The sequence below is a fragment of the Rhododendron vialii genome, chromosome 13a (genome assembly GCF_030253575.1).
Source record: "Rhododendron vialii isolate Sample 1 chromosome 13a, ASM3025357v1".
NCBI classification, from domain to species: Eukaryota; Viridiplantae; Streptophyta; class Magnoliopsida; order Ericales; family Ericaceae; genus Rhododendron; species Rhododendron vialii.
The window spans coordinates 28,351,666-28,369,289 of record NC_080569.1 but is presented as its reverse complement, the minus strand read 5'-3'; the positions used below and the strand labels follow the sequence as shown (position 1 = coordinate 28,369,289).

General features: G+C 40.2%; 3 protein-coding genes across 10 annotated transcripts; 2 read left to right on the top strand and 1 right to left on the bottom strand.

The window, feature by feature from the left end:
• Positions 1–155: 155 nt before the first annotated feature.
• On the bottom strand, positions 156–2,327 carry LOC131313564 (plant-specific TFIIB-related protein PTF2-like). 2 transcript variants are annotated; one of them, XM_058341942.1, is made up of 2 exons: positions 2,094–2,327; positions 156–2,011 (listed from the first exon to the last, which is right to left on the bottom strand). In XM_058341942.1, exon 2 carries the CDS (start codon positions 1,961–1,963, stop codon positions 371–373), a length of 1,593 nt encoding a protein of 530 aa, XP_058197925.1. In that variant the 5' UTR covers positions 1,964–2,011; positions 2,094–2,327; the 3' UTR covers positions 156–370. The 2 variants fall into 2 exon arrangements, with proteins under 2 accessions (XP_058197925.1, XP_058197924.1); XM_058341941.1 differs by having other exon boundaries at positions 156–1,978.
• Positions 2,328–6,043: 3,716 nt separating this feature from the next.
• Positions 6,044–9,552, top strand: LOC131313153 (plant-specific TFIIB-related protein PTF2-like). 3 transcript variants are annotated; one of them, XM_058341291.1, is made up of 3 exons: positions 6,065–6,268; positions 7,159–7,595; positions 7,727–9,552. In XM_058341291.1, exon 3 carries the CDS (start codon positions 7,742–7,744, stop codon positions 9,335–9,337), a length of 1,596 nt encoding a protein of 531 aa, XP_058197274.1. In that variant the 5' UTR covers positions 6,065–6,268; positions 7,159–7,595; positions 7,727–7,741; the 3' UTR covers positions 9,338–9,552. The 3 variants fall into 3 exon arrangements, with proteins under 3 accessions (XP_058197272.1, XP_058197274.1, XP_058197273.1); XM_058341289.1 differs by having other exon boundaries at positions 6,044–6,268; positions 7,159–9,552; XM_058341290.1 differs by having other exon boundaries at positions 6,067–7,006; positions 7,159–9,552.
• A 1,483-nt stretch (positions 9,553–11,035) lies between these two features.
• On the top strand, positions 11,036–17,584 carry LOC131313154 (replication protein A 70 kDa DNA-binding subunit B-like). Of its 5 annotated transcripts, none has more exons than XM_058341297.1 (9): positions 11,036–11,196; positions 12,006–12,076; positions 12,258–12,365; positions 12,948–12,995; positions 14,786–14,864; positions 14,946–15,069; positions 15,182–15,339; positions 17,064–17,184; positions 17,270–17,584. In XM_058341297.1, the coding sequence occupies exons 4-9, from the start codon at positions 12,989–12,991 to the stop codon at positions 17,504–17,506; spliced, it is 726 nt and encodes a 241-aa protein (XP_058197280.1). In that variant the 5' UTR covers positions 11,036–11,196; positions 12,006–12,076; positions 12,258–12,365; positions 12,948–12,988; the 3' UTR covers positions 17,507–17,584. The 5 variants fall into 5 exon arrangements, with proteins under 5 accessions (XP_058197280.1, XP_058197278.1, XP_058197279.1 ...); XM_058341295.1 differs by having other exon boundaries at positions 12,258–12,401; XM_058341296.1 differs by lacking the exon at positions 12,006–12,076 and having other exon boundaries at positions 12,262–12,401.
• Positions 17,585–17,624: the final 40 nt, after the last annotated feature.

Below are 17,624 nucleotides of genomic sequence, written 5' to 3'. Positions count from 1 at the left end.
AAAAGCAAGTACCAATGTAAGAAGGGAAAAGAGGTCAAGCCAACAAGTACAACAATCAGGAAGAAAAAGGACAGACATTAACAATAGAGACCTACAAATACGAGCATTTGTGAAAGCGTCAAACATATAAAAATAAAAGAACAAGACACGATCCAGAACAAATTCAATTTTTATATAAATAGGTAAGTACCACTTCTATAACCAAAAATAGGTTACCATCCAGAAATTTACAGAAACGAGTAACCAAAATTGACTGTCATCTTGCAGGATAGAGTACACAAAAATTATCTACAGAAAACTGTCTCCAATTTGTGAGGTGACCGATGCGGTTTAGTAAATTCTTGCTACTTTTACTCCATGCTGAAGCCTATCACATACTCCCAGAATTAAATACATACAAATCCAGTAAGGTATTGTAATGCCCCTTCTCTATTTCCTCCTCCTGCACCTGATGAAGGAGAAGGGTCTCAATAATTAAGTCTTCCCAATCAACATAAACCTTCACTCTCCTTCGCTTCTTTCCAATATTCACGCTGTCCGATATGCAAAGGTTACCATTGTCACCTGAATCACCATTTTGCAAGCCCATAATCTTAGTAATACGTAGCTTAGCAGCCTTTATCTTCTCTCTCCTCCTCTGATATGCCAAGCATCCAGCAACAAAAGATGGTGGCATTGCAACTAATCCCACGTCTTTTTCCAGTATTTTCTTGAGCAAAAGCTTTCTGCTCAGTTCTGACTTTCCTTTCCACCACTCCCTACAATCTAAAAGATCGAACCCTCTCCCTTTTTTCCTTCTATTTTTACATCCACACTCTTCAAGATAATCGGTATTAGAAATTTTGTTTGAATATTCTGAATACATCATTGACAAGCACTCATGTGATATCTTGAGCGTCTCCAAATCATCTCTAGTCCCTCTTGGGGAAGAACGCTTATCTTGCACCTTGAAATATTGAGAATCATTTTCCATGCCATGATTATCAAGCCCATATTCCGCTTCTTCGCTCAAACAGCTTCCAACCAAATCATCCATATCAAACCCAACATGATCTACAACCTTCCTCTTCTCGCCACACTTGGACATTGACTTCAATTCCATGTATTCCAACACAAACGGTGCATTCTTAACAATGTTCTTAACTGTAATATCTTTTCCCCAAGGCAATACATGCGCAACCTTCACCAGACTCTCTAAAAGCTCCTTATACCGCAGCTTGCACGTAACAACCGCCACATGTAACTCCATTGCCACATCCTCAATCCGAACATCGACTGCATTCAACTGAGCAACGAAAACCAACACAGCCACGACCACCGGAAGCGGTCTCCGCCCCGTGGTCAAGTACCACTTCACCATACACTGGACCAAGAAAATCCCCTGCTTCAACATCCTCCCAACCTTATCTTCATTATCCAACGAAACAAAACATGTCCGGACCGCCCGTTGAAACGAATCCACGATGTCAAACTCCGGCAACTTCAATCGCATAAACTGAACAACCCGACTAACCATCCGACCCAGTTCGTGAACATCGCAACCTACCTTATCCCCGACCTCCACGAGCACCAACGACTTGTTATCTCTTCTCATCACAACGTACGCGCAGGCGCCTATGAGAACCGGAAACCAATCCCCCTGCCCGTACTCCCCCTCGGTAACGGTCTCTACCATAACCCTGACCTCGTCTTTCTTCGAGGGCGAAAAGTCAAATAACGAGGTGATGCGTTCGATGTTTTGTTTGGCGTAATATATTTTGGTCTCTTTGTAGTTAAAGGTGCTGCCGGAGCCGGCGGTGCCGGTGTGGACGAAGGTGCCGGTGGGGCCGCTGATCCCGCCCAAGCTGTGCTGGAAGTTGTCGAAGTCCTGGACAGCGCCGCACGAGGCGCAGAAGGAATTGCCGTCGTCGTCGTCGGCGAGGGATCTCTCGCCGCAACTCGAACAGGGGCGAGAACTCGCCATGTCCAAGCCCTAAAGCTGACGCGTTTGGTTGGTTTGTTTACAGAGAAACTACTAGTATTAGGTCACAGGAAAAAGCTATGGTATAAGTGGTGGGGGGGCGGGGGGAGGAAGGAAGAGGAAAGGAGAGTACCTGTGTATCAGCGTATATACGCAGATGTAATACGCATGTACTCTTTAGAATTTAATGCATCCAGACTTGGGGAGAGAGAGAGAGAGAGAGAGAGAGAGAGAGATCACATGGTCGTCCTAGGGTTTTGTTCCTGCTCAAGCGCGTCTGTGAGAATCTACAGGTTTTTTCCAAATTGGCAGACGGAATCCATCGATGATCCAACGATCTCCGGAAGCGGGCTGGAATTTGCGGACTCCGAGTCCCTGCAGGCTGCAGTGACCAAATTACACTGCAGTTTGAAGACCCCCCAAAACGATGCCGTTTTAGGGGATTTTGGCCATTCTATTTATGATACAAAGCTACGTCGTTCTGAGATCCCCAAACTAAACCCAGAAGCGCCGGAGCATCCCAAAAAATGGCCGGACTATTTGCAACCACAAATTTTCTGAACGTAATCTGTTTTCATATGCAAATGAAATGTGTACCATAGTATAAACAGGCTACGTTCAGAAAATTTGTGGTTGCAAATAGTCAGCCCCCCAAAAAAGACGAACAATTAGGGTCGGAGAAGACGACGATTACCATGGAAACGCAACAGCCGTGCAACTCGACCGCCGCTGTTCCTCCATTGCCATTGGCATCGCTAAAAGACACCACTTCGTCACCTCTGATGCCGTCCACAATCGTTGATGGTGCGCCACCGAGTCCCCGCCGATTTGGTCTTAATTTCAGCAGAATGTGCATCAGGCGATGCTTGGGTTGGAGTGAAAGACATGAACTGCCGTATACTTTTCTCATCTTGAGTTAGAAGATTAGTTTGGCTTTATCCAAAATATTTATAATGAATTCGGTATTGTAAGTGTCGTTAGGCTTCCATCAATACAACTTCTCATGACTTTTGTCAAAAAAAAAAAAAGTAGATTTTTTGGCTCCACTGTTGCTTAAAGACCAATTATTAGGTAGTCTCCGGAGTAGTACGTGATATTGCCATGTGGTATACTTGGCAAATAAGATAACGCGGCCATTACACAATGAGTCATTCTTTGTCTTTCAATCACCCAACAAAATTGAATCATATGTTTCTATTGAATAATTTGTCATTGTGTAAATAGTTAGAAGTAACACGTAAGTGACGCCACATAGTACTCTGGCAAAGCTGAATAATTACTCTTGCATAGAACCACTCATGCAATGAGAATTAAATTCAAATAAATGACAAACAGATTTTGTTGCGCTGATCATGGAGAGTTTGTGGGAATCTAGGACTATAAAATCTCAGTCATGCAATGACCCGTGCATATCACGGATCGGACGCTTGTTTTGAACTATTTAGTTGACGAGCTCTGCTAACAGCAGAGACAAATCGCAGAAAACCACGCAGAGACAAACGCGTTTGGTCTCATTTCGGGTCCCAAAAAAATTTAGAAAAATATTCATAAATTTTTGAATATTATTTTATGGGGCCTTGTAAAAAATCAGCTCCAGTGGATATCGGTAAGTATTATTTTTTGATTCGTAGGGGCGAAACTGCTCAGTTCGCCCGTACGAATCAAAAAGTAATATTTACCGATATCCACTGGAGCTGGTTTTTTACAGGGTCCCATAAAATAATATTCAAAAATTTATGGATATTTTTCTAGATTTTTTTGGGACCCGAAATAGGGCCAAACGCGTTTGTCTCTGTGTGGTTCTCTGCGAATTGTCTCTGCTCATAGTTTTTTTGGTGTGAGAATAAGGTGGTAAACAGTCCTGCTATCCGCATGGACAATTTACAGAGAACCACGCAGAGACAAAAGCTTTTGGTCCCATTTCAGGTCTCGAAAAAATCTAAAAAAATATTCATAAATTTTTGAATATTATTTTATGGGGCCCTGTAAAAAATCAAGTCTAACGGATATCAGTAAGTATTACTTTTGGATTCGTAGGGGCGAAATTGCTCAGTTCGCCCCTACGAATCCAAAAGTAATACTTATCGATATCCGCTGGAGTTGATTTTTTACAGGGCCCCATAAAATAATGTTTAAAAATTTATGGATATTTTTCTAGATTTTTTGGAGACCCGAAATGAGACCAAACGCGTTTTTCTCTGCGTGATTCTCTGCAAATCGTCACTACTCTTAGAATTTTTGGGTGGTAAAATATTGGGGCAAATTTTGGTTATTCAATTTTGAGTGTATCATTGTGGACCTCTATGTTGTTAACCTTAGTAACCCCTTAAATAGATAACCAAAAGGCGATGTGGCAATCCCTTCAATGGATAGCCAAAACTTACAAATCATTTTCAACTTATAAAAATCTAAAAAATGTGACATAGAAAGCGAATTTTTAAAAATAGTTTTTATGATAATAAACTGTTTTTTGGGAACTTTGATTTTTAAAAAAAAAAACCTTTTTTGAAAATAGTTATTGAAAAAAAAGTTTTTTATTAATAAAAAGAACAGTTTTTGAAACAAAAAGTTTTAATAAAAAATAGTTTTTGCAAAAAAATAAAAATTATTTTTATAAGTATTTTTCTTAGAAACACTATATGTTGAAAATGGAAAAGAGATAATTTTTTTGTGAAATGATGATGTACTTGATTGAGGAAATGTGGTTATTGGCAAAATGTTGCTAGTTTTGATTATCTAATGACCAAAATTTGATAAGTTGCTAAGAGGTTGCTAAGTTTGGTTATTCCAATGTGAGCTAGTATTTTTTAAGCAAATGTTGTTAACCTTAACAACCTTTTGATTTTGACAAAATCACCGTGGATGCTCTTAGACCTTGTTTGATAATAGGTTTTGAGCGTACCTAGTATAAGATTATGAATCCTATACAGGCATCTAAAAATCTTGTTTGGTGTTGACGTAAATTGGAAGGATTGCTAATAGCACGGGATTGCGAATCCCACAAATTCACCGGAGTACCCATCACAAGGGGGTTGGGTATTAGCAATCCAATTCTATCATAAACAGTTCATCATTTTGAGATAATCTTTCCGGTTTGATTCCTATCAATATCCGATCGATATAACTTTTTTAATAAATGCTATTCTCAACAAGCGCTACTATGCGTGTGGTTCAGATAAATGGGATATCGGCATATCGCTCCTACGCACAATTTTCTAAAGTTTCTTTAAATATCATTCAATATTCAGGATCCTAAATTTTGAATAAAAAATTGAAAGTTTGAATCAATGACTTATGATTACCCAATTGAGCTGATTTTTTGCAATACCAAACTTCATATCCATTTTGTTTGAGAATATTTCTTTTATATCCCTTCGACTTTGATCGAAAAGTCATATTGGTCCTTTACCTTTCAATTTTGGCATAAAAATACTTCGACTTTTCAATTTTTTTCTATGTCATCCTTTAGGGATATATACATATATACACAAAAAATAGGGTATTTGGATCAAGCACCCTACACATATCAGATGCCGTTGATTTTCGCAATGGCCCCCTCATTTTTTTTTATAGAATTTTTGGACGGCTCGGATCAGCCGTCCGGTGGCAGAAGACGGCCTAACGCAGGACTCAAAGAAAACGGATTTCTTTTAAAGGATGACATTGAAAAAAATTGAAAAGTTGAAGTATTTTTATGCTGAATTAAAAGGTGTAGGATCAAAATAAATTTTTGGTCAAAATCGAAGGGATATAAAAAAAAATCCCATTTTGTTTCGACGTTATTGGCGTTTCAATACAGTGGTGCTACAGTTTCCGACGGGAAAATCCTGACTAAATTTTCGACGGCCAGCCGGGCCCACTTCGGCCACCGGATGGATGATCCAAACCGTCCAAAAATTCTAAAAAAAAAAAATCGAGTGGGCTATCGCGAAAATCAATGGCATCCAACGTATGTAAGTGGCCGATCAAAATACTCCATTTTTTGTGTGTTTGGACGGTTCAATAAGCGTGCAGCTCAGGAAACGAAACCATGCCCCAACCCATGATAGGTGACGTGGACTGAGCCTAGGTAAGTTAACAAAAAAAAAAACCTAAAATCAAAAGACTCGTTCATCTGCAGAGAGAGAGAGAGAGAGAGAGAGAGCGCGCGCGAGAGGGAGGAGGACGCCGACGACCAGACCAACCCCACCACCACGTCCGCCACCGGCGAACACCACCACCACCGGCCACCTTCCCTCCACCGAACGCCACCACCACCAGTGGCGATTTTCGCCTTCGCGACTTCCGACGCGACCACGCACAGCCAAGGTCTCTCTCTCTGTTCGTTGCTTTGTTCATCTTTCTCTGTTATTTTTTGTTTGTTGATTTCTATAATGGTTTCCCGGGATTGTGCCCAGGTCGAGCCTGATTTCAATTGAAAGTTAGGGTTTTAGTTCCTTTGCTTTTCCTTATTTCGTTTCTGCTTGGAATTGAAACATAAGATTTTTGATATGTTCAGTTTTTGCGTGAATCTGTTAACTATATGGTAAATATGTGAAACCAAAAGCTTAATCTGTTAGAGTTTTGCAAGATTCCATTTTTGTGTAGATTGTGTAATTTTCAATGTCAGTCGTGAAAGTTAAAATTCATAGGACTTGTAGGCCAGGTTGAATTGCTTGGAGTCATATAATGAGGAGATATGTGTCTCACTGGACTAATAGTGAGTGGATTGGCAATACTTCATTCCCAAGGTGTTGTTTTCTTCATATTTGCGGGACTGGTTGCAAAACAGTTATGTGATTCCTCCACCAGTTGTTGCATTCAGACGTCAGAAATGCAGTGGCTTGTAGTCCTGCCCCATGCTTAATCCGATCGAACAGGCCCCTATGACATTAAAGTTGGCCTTTCATGTTGCATTAGACAAATTCCATTCAGAGTGCATTTTGACTAATATTGCTGGTGAAGCCAGAAGAACGATTACAGGCGCACATCCACATAAAAGAATGATTACAGAAACAAACTACACTTGTTATTTGTCCATACTTCCAGTTCACTGTATGTTTTCATGTTAGTTATTAGAATTGTATTTTCCTTTTGGAGACATGTTTATATACTATTTAGGGTGCATCTTCTTAGAGACGTTGGAAGCCTTAAATTGAAGACACATTTGGCTTACCTGTATAAATAGAAGGTGGCCTAACTGATGTTTGTTTTAACAGGTGCTGGAATTGGCCGGAAACGCGGCAAGGGACAATAAGAAAGGACTGTTATCCACCCTTGGATCTCCTCATTTATGTGGTGGCAGCCCCATATCAAAAGCCTCACACGATTCACAGAGAAATACTCGTAGTGGATCTGGATCCGGTTGGCCCCAAACGGTGTTGCTATTTTGGGCTGCAATTTGCAGCGAAGACACCTCACTGCAGGGACACCTGGCCTTCACAAATTCCAGCCCGCTTCTGGAGATCGTTCGATCATCGATGGATTCCGTCTGCCAATTTGAAAAAAACCTGTAGATTCTCATAGACGTGCTCGAGCGTGAACAAAACCCTAGGACGACCATGTGATCTCTCTCTCTCTCTCTCCCCAAATCTGGATGCATTAAAGTCCAAAGAGTACCTGCGTATTACGTCTGCGTATATACGCTGATACATAGGTACTCTCCTTTCCTCTTCCCTTCCCTCCCCCCCCACCCACCCCACCCCACCCCACCCACTTATACCATAGCTTTTTCCTGTGACCTAATACTAGTAGTTTCTCTGTAAACAAACCAACCAAACACATCAGCTTTAGGGCGTGGACATGGCGAGTTCTCGCCCCTGTACGAGCTGCGGCATGAGATCTCTCGCCGACGACAACGATGGCAACTCCTTCTGTGCCTCGTGCGGCGCCGTCCAGGACTTTGACAACTTCCAGCACAGCTTGGGCGGGATCAGTGGCCCCACTGGCACCTTTGTCCACACCGGCACCGCCGGCTCTGGCAGCACCTTTAACTACAAAGAGACCAAAATATATTACGCCAAACAAAACATCGAACGCATCACCTCGTTATTCGACTTTTCGCCCTCGAAGAAAGACGAGGTCAGGGTTATGGTAGAGACTGTTACCGAGGGGGAGTACGGGCAGGGGGATTGGTTTCCGGTTCTCATAGGCGCGTGCGCGTACGTTGTGATGAGAAGAGATAACAAGTCGTTGGCCCTGGTGGAGGTCGGGGATAAGGTAGGTTGCGATGTTCACGAGCTGGGTCGGATGGTTAGTCGGGTTGTTCAGTTTATGCGGTTGAAGTTGCCGGAGTTTGACATCGTGGATTCATTTCAACGGGCAGTCCGGACTTGTTTTGTTTCGTTGGATAATGTGGATAAGGTTGGGAGGATGTTGAAGCAGGGGATTTTCTTGGTCCAGTGTATGGTGAAGTGGTACTTGACCACGGGGCGGAGACCGCTTCCGGTGGTCGTGGCTGTGTTGGTTTTCGTTGCTCAGTTGAATGCAGTCGATGTTCGGATTGAGGATGTGGCGATGGAGTTACATGTGGCGGTTGTTACGTGCAAGCTGCGGTATAAGGAGCTTTTAGAGAATCTGGTGAAGGTTGCACAAGTATTGCCTTGGGGAAAAGATATTACAGTTAAGAACATTGTTAAGAATGCACTGTTTGTGTTGGAATACATGGAATTGAAGTCAATGTCTAAGCATGGCAAGAAGAGGAAGGTTGTAGATCATGTTGGGTTTGATATGGATGATTTGGTTGGAAGCTGTTTGAGCGAAGAAGCAGAATATGGGCTTCATAATCATGGGGTGGAAAACGATTCTCAATATTTCAAGGTGCAAGATAAGCGTTCTTCCCTGAGAGGGACTAGAGACGATTTGGAGACGCTCAAGATATCACATGAGTGCTTGTCAATGATGTATTCAGAATATTCAAATGAAATTTCTAATACCGATTATCTTGAAGAGTGTGGATGTAAAAATAGAAGGAAAAAAGGGAGAGGGTTCGATCTTTTAGATTGTAGGGAGTGGTGGAAAGGAAAGTCAGAACTGAGCAGAAAGCTTTTGCTCAGGAAAATACTGGAAAAAGACGTGGGATTAGTTGCAATGCCACCATCTTTTGTTGCTGGATGCTTGGCATATCAGAGGAGGAGAGAGAAGATAAAGGCTGCTAAGCTACGTATTAATAAGATTATGGGCCCGCAAAATGGTGATTCAGGTGACAATGGTAACCTTTGCATATCAGACGGCGTGAATGTTGGAAAGAAGCGAAGAAGGAGAATGAAGGTTTATGTTGATTGGGAAGACTTAATTATTGAGACCCTTCTCCTTCATCAGGTGCACGAGGAGGAAATAGAGAAGGGGCATTACAATACCTTACTGGATTTGTATGTATTTAATTCTGGGAGTATGTGATAGGCTTCAGCATGGAGTAAAAGTAGCAAGAATTTACTAAACCGCATCGGTCACCTCACAAATTGGAGACATTTTTCTGTAGATAATTTTTGTGTGCTCTATCCTGCAAAATGACAGTCAATTTTGGTTACTCGTTTCTGTAAATTTCTGGATGGGAACCTATTTTTGGTTATAGAAGTGGTACTTTCCTATTTATATAAAAATTGAATTTGTTCTGGATCGTGTCTTGTTCTTTTATTTTTATATGCTTGACGCTTTCACAAATGCTTGTATTTGTAGGTCTCTATTGTTAATATCTGTCCTTTTTCTTCCTGATTGTTGTACTTGTTGGCTTGATCTTTTTTCCCTCCTTACATTGGTACTTGCTTTTTCTAAAGGTTTAAAACTAAGGGAGTAGAAGCAATTGGAACGCTTGCCACAATTTGTCCAATTTTCCCAATTGTGCCCCTTGATTGGGGAGCCACTGGTTTTGTCCTCGAGGGTAGTGTCGTCCTTTCCTTCGTCTGGATGAGAGAGAGAGAGAGAGAGAGAGAGAGAGAGAGAGAGAGAGAGAGAGAGAGAGAGAGAGTGTCTTGGACACCGACAAAAGAACGGAAGAACAAGAAGCCGAGGCGACGGATGGTGAGGCGATATTGGGGGGTTCTTCGCCGTAGTCTTCGTGATTTGCTTGTATAGCTATCGCGTCTCTCACCTCTCGCCCAAAACAGATGCTTCTGGACAGTCAAGAGAGAACAACGTTTGTGGGTTTGCTGCGGGAGCAAGCCGATCGATTATTCCGGTAGTGTTGGCGGTTCAGGGTGGTCACACCAGGTTAGATTCTTTCCCTTTAGGGTTAACGTCGTTTTCCCCTGTCCAGTTTGTCTTCTCCTTTTGTCTTGCGCACATGGTGTGAATAGATTTGTAGATCGATCATGTTTCGTAGATCGATCACATTTTGTAGACGGTGTGAACAGATTTGTAGATCGATTATTGTGATTTTGTCGTCCAATATTGGAAAACCCAACTTATGCCATTTCTTTGGAGTCAAGGTCTTCTTGGCTTTCTCGATGGCTCTAATCCGTGTCCTCTGGCAAAACTAAAACAGGAAAATCTTGAAGTCGAAAATCCTGCTTTTAAATCTTGGATTGACCAAGATCAACTCCTAATGAGTATTTTAATTGCCTCATTATCAGAAGAATCTGTGTCACTTGTTGGGCTCAACACTTCCAATGAAATTTGGATTGTTCTTGAGTCCTCACTTGGTTCCGCCTCCAACGTGTGGATTTTGCAGATTCATATGAAACTTCAGAGTCTCAAACAAGGTGATATGCCCACCACAGAATTTTTGCACAAAGCGAAGGCCATGTATGATGCACTCGCTGCTGTCGGTCGTCCTATGTCTGTCACGATTTCAATATCTTTGTGTTTAGGTGCTCGCGGATATTTTGCGGGATACTGCGTGCAATTTTCTGGGCGTAATAGTATTTCTATTCCCCGTCTGGAAAAAATGGAGTTCTAGGTTTTTGGTTAGCCTTTACGGCTCTGATACCACTGATAGAAGAATGTAGAGATGAAAATGAAAACTCAAGCAACAATTTATTGATATGAGGTCGAATTATACATCCTTGAACACAAACTACCCTAATATGGGTTTCTCTCACTACACTGTTTTTTTTTTTGATTGTTTGATTTTTAACAAAAACATACTCATATTATAGGGGTGTGTGTGTGTGTGCGTGCGCGCAGATGTGTGCGATGAGGTTGACGGGGAGGAGTCATCGAGGCTGGAGTTCATGTTCCCGTTCTGTGCGGAGGATTACGATGTCGTTGGAATCTGTTGTCATATCGATGAGGAGCATGCGGTGGAAGTGAAGAATGGGGTAAGATGGTTTTCTATTGCTTGTTTTTTTGTCTAATTTTTGCAGTAAGGTTCAGTCTTTTCATTGATATTTGCAATTGCCTTCGTTTTTCTTCTAATCATCGATGGTAATTTTTTGAAATTTTCCGCACCATTGAAAAGTGTATCTTTTGAACGTGCCTGAAAATTTTAAAAAATTTAGTACCATATGAAACTTTTTTGTCACATTTTCCTATTAACTATTTGGGAATTTTGTTTATTTATTTATTGTTGTTTATTTTGGTACCATATTTTTGTTTTGTTTCTAAGCATGCCTTTTCAGGCCTGGTTGTTATTTCTCTATACGGGTTTGGCTTTGCGAGAGAATATACTTAGACTGAATTGAAGTGGTATTCGCTCATGGTAAAAGTGGATATTTTTGGCATCATTTTTGTTACACTTTGTGTTTAAATGCCTGTCCTTATCCTTCATCACTTCAACTATTTTGATTTAGATTTCGTTTCTTCCATTGTCGTAGAGTAGATTGATGCTTAAATGTGCCAAATACAATCTAATTCCAGTAAAGTTTTGTATGTCGAATTTTTTATTTAACATATACCATGCTTTCTTTTTTGATTTGGGAGGGGCCATCAACCTCCTTAATATCACCGGCAGGCAGCAGCATTATTTGATTGATAGAGGCCTTATTCTGTTTGTTCGTCTAATCACCTAAGAACTTCCAAGACAATGTGAAAATGCAGTGGATTCTTTTTTTTCTCTTATCTGACCTCCCTTTTGATTGATATATGTGCAACAATGATATTTAAGTGCGCCATTTTTATGCTATTATAGGTGGATATACCATCACTTCTTTGCTATGGCTATGGCTCTTATCAGTCTCACTTGGGAGATAGAAAGAGAATGTAATTGTGCCCAGAAGCAGGTCATAAACTTTTTCTTTTGAACAGAGAAATTTTAGAGAGAGAGGGCGGGGGCTTCAATTAGTACTTCAAATATGCATATGATGTTAGGTCATAAACTTTTTAAGTGTATACTGAAAGTAGTTTGGGTTGATTTTTGTAAAACTGTGCATGTACTGTGCAGAAAGGCGTACAACTGTTCCTGCCATGGGCTACCATGTGAGGAGTTGCGATGCAACTATAAACTAGATATCAACGGCAAACACTCTACACACGTATTGCAATGGGCAAGGTGCAACTAAGCAAATGCTCCAACAAATTTCTGCACGTAGCCACGTACTCTAACCTGTCTTTTACTTTCTCTGTTCTTTCTGCTGTCTACTTGTTTGTGTTTCGCGCTTGTGTGAAAATTTATGTCTTGCATGGATTGCAGAACTTTAATGAGTTATTTTGCTTCTGCTGGTGTGAAAATTTAAATATTGCATGGTTTGCAGAACTTTAATGAGTTATTTTGCTTCTGCTGGTTGAAATATTCATGCATGTCAATCCTAAGTGATTCATGTTAGTTTTCCCGACCCACCAAAATGGATATAGGAATTTTTTTTGGTGGGCATCATTAGAGGGTTTCTGATGTTCTACTGTAAGGTCTCCCGAGGCTCATAAATTTTGATACTCTCGTACTATCAACTAAAAGAAACCGAAAAACCTACGGCCACCGACCAATTGGTTACTCTTCTTTTGAACGGACTGATGCGAAAATAGGTAATCTCTATGCTTATCATTCAAAACTTCGTACAACATCAATGCTAAAGTATGAATAATCCAAACTCTATGCAGATATTTTGTTCACTGTTTTGAACGTTGGTCCACGCAGGAAGCCAAATTCATCATACGTAGTTGATCTGCGAGTCATAGATGCAAGGTAAAACTCATACAACCAGCGCATATTTTATGCATTCAGTCTCGAAAATATACTAACAAAAACTCTAAACAAACATGAACAGTGTAATATATATAAGAATATAAAAGACATTTTTCACTGTACTCTTGTACATACAGCATGGTCCCTACTACAATTTCCCTCTGGGATCAGTTTAGTGAATATGAGGCCGAAGAATTCCAAAAAATACAAGGTCCATTTCCTGTTGCAATTGGTATGCGCCTGAAGCTATCAACATACTACAATAAATTCACTCTTCTTTATGCTCCAACCACAGTTTAAACTTCCGTCCAAGTATCTTGTTTCAAGCAATTGCTTAAGCTAACACCCTGGAAGTAAATTGTGGAGCTTTTACATATTATTGCTGTAATTTCAAAGTTGCTTGTGGAATCTGCAAGTGGAACTGTTCAGCGCCAAATAATTTCCGATTGGGCTTAGCTTCTTGTTTTTTTTTTCAAAGATGTGTTGAGCAGTTTGTTTGTGAACGGTATAGAGTTTCATGGTCATATTATTTCAGTTCTCTTGCTTTGAGATAGAATTTTTGGCCACATATCATATTATCCTCTTCTTCGCTAAATAAGAAGCTTACTATTTCACTACAAACCATCTGTGTATCTCCTAGGGTGCTACCTTTTCGGAATAATTACCACTTCAAAGTATCTTCTTTTCTTTCTTTTAAGTTCAGTTTTGGCGAGGCTATCTCAAGATATTAAATATAGTTTGTTCAATTAATCATCCAGTTTCTTTTTTCCTCCTTCTTTAACCTCCTTTTAGCCATTATTTTTCCTCCATGGAATACAATCTTCAACCTATCTTCTTCTTCCCGGACTGAGAAAACCCTGTCTTTATTTCTTCATTCAGACTGAAAGTCAATCTCAAAAAGAACAAGACAATGAATTTTTATGCTTTTCCCTTAGAGAATTCTCAATAAGAGTCAAATAAGAGTCAAAGCCAACTGGATCCTATGCTTCCCGACTAAATTTTGACACCATCTATGCTACATGGGAACTTTTATAAATGTTTTAATACCTACGTTGCATGCTCAGTACTTGAACCAATTATGACTATTTTTCGGACAAGAGTAATGGAACATATTCACAACATATGCCCTACGTTAATCTTATTTGTTATACATCCTTTGGCTTCACGAGTTTGCAACCTCTGTATTTGTGCTTTTATGCTCAATGCCTACCTGCCAATCTACTTCATCTGTAGCATATTGACTGCAGAAATGCCTTATCTGTGAGTAGAGTTTCAAACAAACCAAGCCAACTCAAGCTTCCATATGCTCAGCCTCACCTCATAAAAAAATATACCAGAATGACCTATCAAACTTGGGCTCAAGCTCGACACACGATCCCAACGCCTAAACTCAATAATGTATTTGCATATCAAGGATCAATCTTCTTATTTTTTCTCAATAAATTGTATTGTACTTCATCTGTGCATTATTTACTCTGAACTCTAAACTACAATTGCCTAGACTTACTTTGAAACTTTCAAAAAATTTAAGTTGAGGGTTTCACTATCTAATTCTGCTTTTCTGAGGCTTGTGCCTGCATCAGCTCACCTAATCTGATCATAAGAGCAGGTTTGGCCATTGCCGTATGAGTTTAGTCTTAAGCCTTTGTAGGTTGAGTTTATCCACAAAATATTTTCCCCCTTGTCCACATGAATGCATAAAAGTTACATTATTCAGTAGTATTTACTTCCTGCTAGGCCTTATGCTCAGTTCCAAATTCTGACTGTTGCATTCTAACCACAAAAAATAGTTGGAAGCCTAGCCACACGTGGTCTATCTGCTTTCATATTCAATCCATCCTTTCCAGAAGCAATAGCACTCCGCAAATGGTAAGAACTATATATCCAAACAAAATAAATTCAATCAAATTGTTTCCCTATTTATTTCACTCTTTTTCCTAACCCCTCAAGGTGCATCGCAAATGCTGAAAAAATCAACAATCTTCCAGCAACAAATCTGCAAAGAGCTGCTCAAAAGAAGCCTACTGCTGATGATATCATCTCAATTGTCGATTTACCAACATCGGTAACTGAGGTAATTAGTCTCTAACAATAGCATAATTCACTTTAACTGCAATATATCAGCACATCCATTCTTAAACATAGCTACAATCTCATTCTTTCTCTTCATGCACCATTCAAGCCAGCCTGAATATCCAACCGTACAAGCCACTGTTCAAGTGGTTGACTTCAATCATAATTTTTACTACTTGTCTTGCTCGAATTGCAATAGAGCCACTGATGCATATGGTGATGGCAGCTTCTGGTGTAACTATTGTGACCAAAAAGTGCCACCATTGCCCAGGTAACAAATTTCGCTATCTAGAACAATTCACTTCATGCCATGAATCTAGGGTTCTGTTTATCCTTTTATTCTTATCCTTTTATTAGGATAATCTTTTTCCAAAAAAACAAGAAGTTGCTTTTGTGACTCAGTCCCATCCACCATTTTTCCTTCTGTTCTGTATTGGTATGAATGAGCACTCATGCATTATATCTGTTTGCTTATGTTGCAAAACATTCAAGTCATGGAACTTTTGTATATCATTTCAGCCTCTCTGATCGCTTTGGTCTGACCATTACCTGCTCAAGTTAGAGTTTGGAAACAGATTATATCGGTGGTTCTTATAAGTTGCATATTCATGTAGAGGACAAAGATAATGCAGCCCTCCTTTTGGATATCAATTAGATCCTGTGCCTCTGGCTGAGCTCCCTTCAGGCACACTTCGCATGTTCTTTCCCGATGTAATAATATGATGATGGATATTCAAAGTGATTGATGTATAGTCATAATTTCAGAGATAAAGTAATTGGTTGGACAATTGGCATGCATTATCTATGTCTTGCCTTTTCCTTATTTCTTCGTACCCAACCTTATTAAATGAATAGGTACATGATGCAACAGGAAGTTGTTTAGCAAAGGCATCTGTAGGTGTCAGGTCTAATGCTAAAGGATTTTGCATCTGTAGGTTTGTGGAATGCCATACGGGTTACTGGGTAATTAGCCAAACCAAATCAAATCAGACTGAGCATTACGTCTGATGCAGTGACTTGCACATGATCCATGATTGTAGTTTGGCAGCAAGTAGACCTCTCTGCCCATCCAGTGTTGTCGGCAACTAATAGGCTTTAGCATAAGTTTTTTTTTTTGATCAGCAGCTTTAGTGTAACTTAGCCATTTTGGAAAATCACAATTGGTATGAGTTTTCCACAAACGTCTTGACTTGGTGTGTATCTATTTTAGGTTGGTTGGTGTTTGTAGGAATATCTTAGCTAATCGATTATTGCTGCTGGAAATCTACTGTGTCGTGGTTCTATAAATATGTATTTAACATGCTCTTAGCATAAAGATGACTGCATGCGAAGGTTTTATCACATCACAATGGATTTTGTTGTAATGATGAGTTTTCCTATTGGTGGAACTTTCAACCACCACCGCTTTCTTTGACCATTCATAGCATCATGGATTGCATAGTAGTATCACATTTGAGGTTAATAGCTAGCAACTGAGATGACTTTCGGTGGAAACCTTTGGAAATTAGGTTTCCCACTTCCATCCTTTGCACCTTTTTCTGGTGAGTGATTGAGTCTAGATGTGGATGCATATTGCATACAAAGGGTCAAGCTCTGCTTGCTCACTGTATGCAGCTGGTTCCTGCTAACCCCCCTTTTTTGCTCCTTTTGTCATACCCATGTGAGTTATTATTGGCAAGTTTGAAAGGTTTTTGTTATTGTCGATGATGACCTTTGTGCACCTTACGTAAAAAGAAGATAATCATGGACTGGCCACAATTAGCAGTAGGGGGAGTTGGAGGGCTCTTTATAACCTGTGCACTTTATTTTTGCTCTATTGTTGATACTTGAGTAGAGAAAAACTTATTGATGGATCACTAGACTAGACTGAGGCTTTACCGACACCTAGGCTGCTACAAGAACAACCCTCCTAGGATCTATACATGCTATTCAATTCATGCTCATGTTCAGAGTTTTAGCCCAAACAACCTCTCATTAAATGTAAAGTATTTGCAGGCTCAAATTCAATGTGGAGATAGCAGATCAAACTGGATCCATCCCTGCCACTGTATTTGCAGAAAAGGCAGAACAGCTTTACGACATCACTGCAGTAGAAATGGTCAACAATACAACCGATGTACGTTATATAACACCTTCTCCTCACTACATTAACCTGCCTAGATTAAACACAGCACAACCAACTAACATAAAACATTGCACAGGGTAATCTGTCAGTTGAAATGATTCAGAAGCTATCCACTCCCAAAAAATGGGTTCTCATCCTAAAGGCATCCATGTACACGTATGGAGCAATTACCCAATGTGTGTTCAATGTGCACTCTGTCTTCGACACAATTCCTTATCGGCAAGCATCAAGCCAGAATCTAGGCCCTAACACCCCGAAGAAGCGTGGAGCGAAGGCACCCTCCACAGCAGACTCACCAATCCCTTTTGTGTAATTAGCTTGGCCATGACTTCAAAGTGTTGCAAATATATAAAACCTACTTCCAATAACAGGCATGAGACACCTCGTGCTAGCACGAGCTGCTAACTAGTCTAGTGAAATGAGTGCATTTC

Bases quoted from the DNA above. Each gene is read 5' to 3' on its own strand.
- LOC131313153 (XM_058341289.1), top strand. From the start codon at position 7,742: ATGGCGAGTTCTCGCCCCTGTACGAGCTGCGGCATGAGATCTCTCGCC.
- LOC131313154 (XM_058341296.1), top strand. The intron at 15,070-15,181 runs GTAATTAGTCTC...CATTCAAGCCAG, and splicing joins TACCAACATCGGTAACTGAG to CCTGAATATCCAACCGTACA. The intron at 17,185-17,269 runs GTACGTTATATA...AACATTGCACAG, and splicing joins TGGTCAACAATACAACCGAT to GGTAATCTGTCAGTTGAAAT.
- LOC131313564 (XM_058341942.1), bottom strand. From the start codon at position 1,963: ATGGCGAGTTCTCGCCCCTGTTCGAGTTGCGGCGAGAGATCCCTCGCC.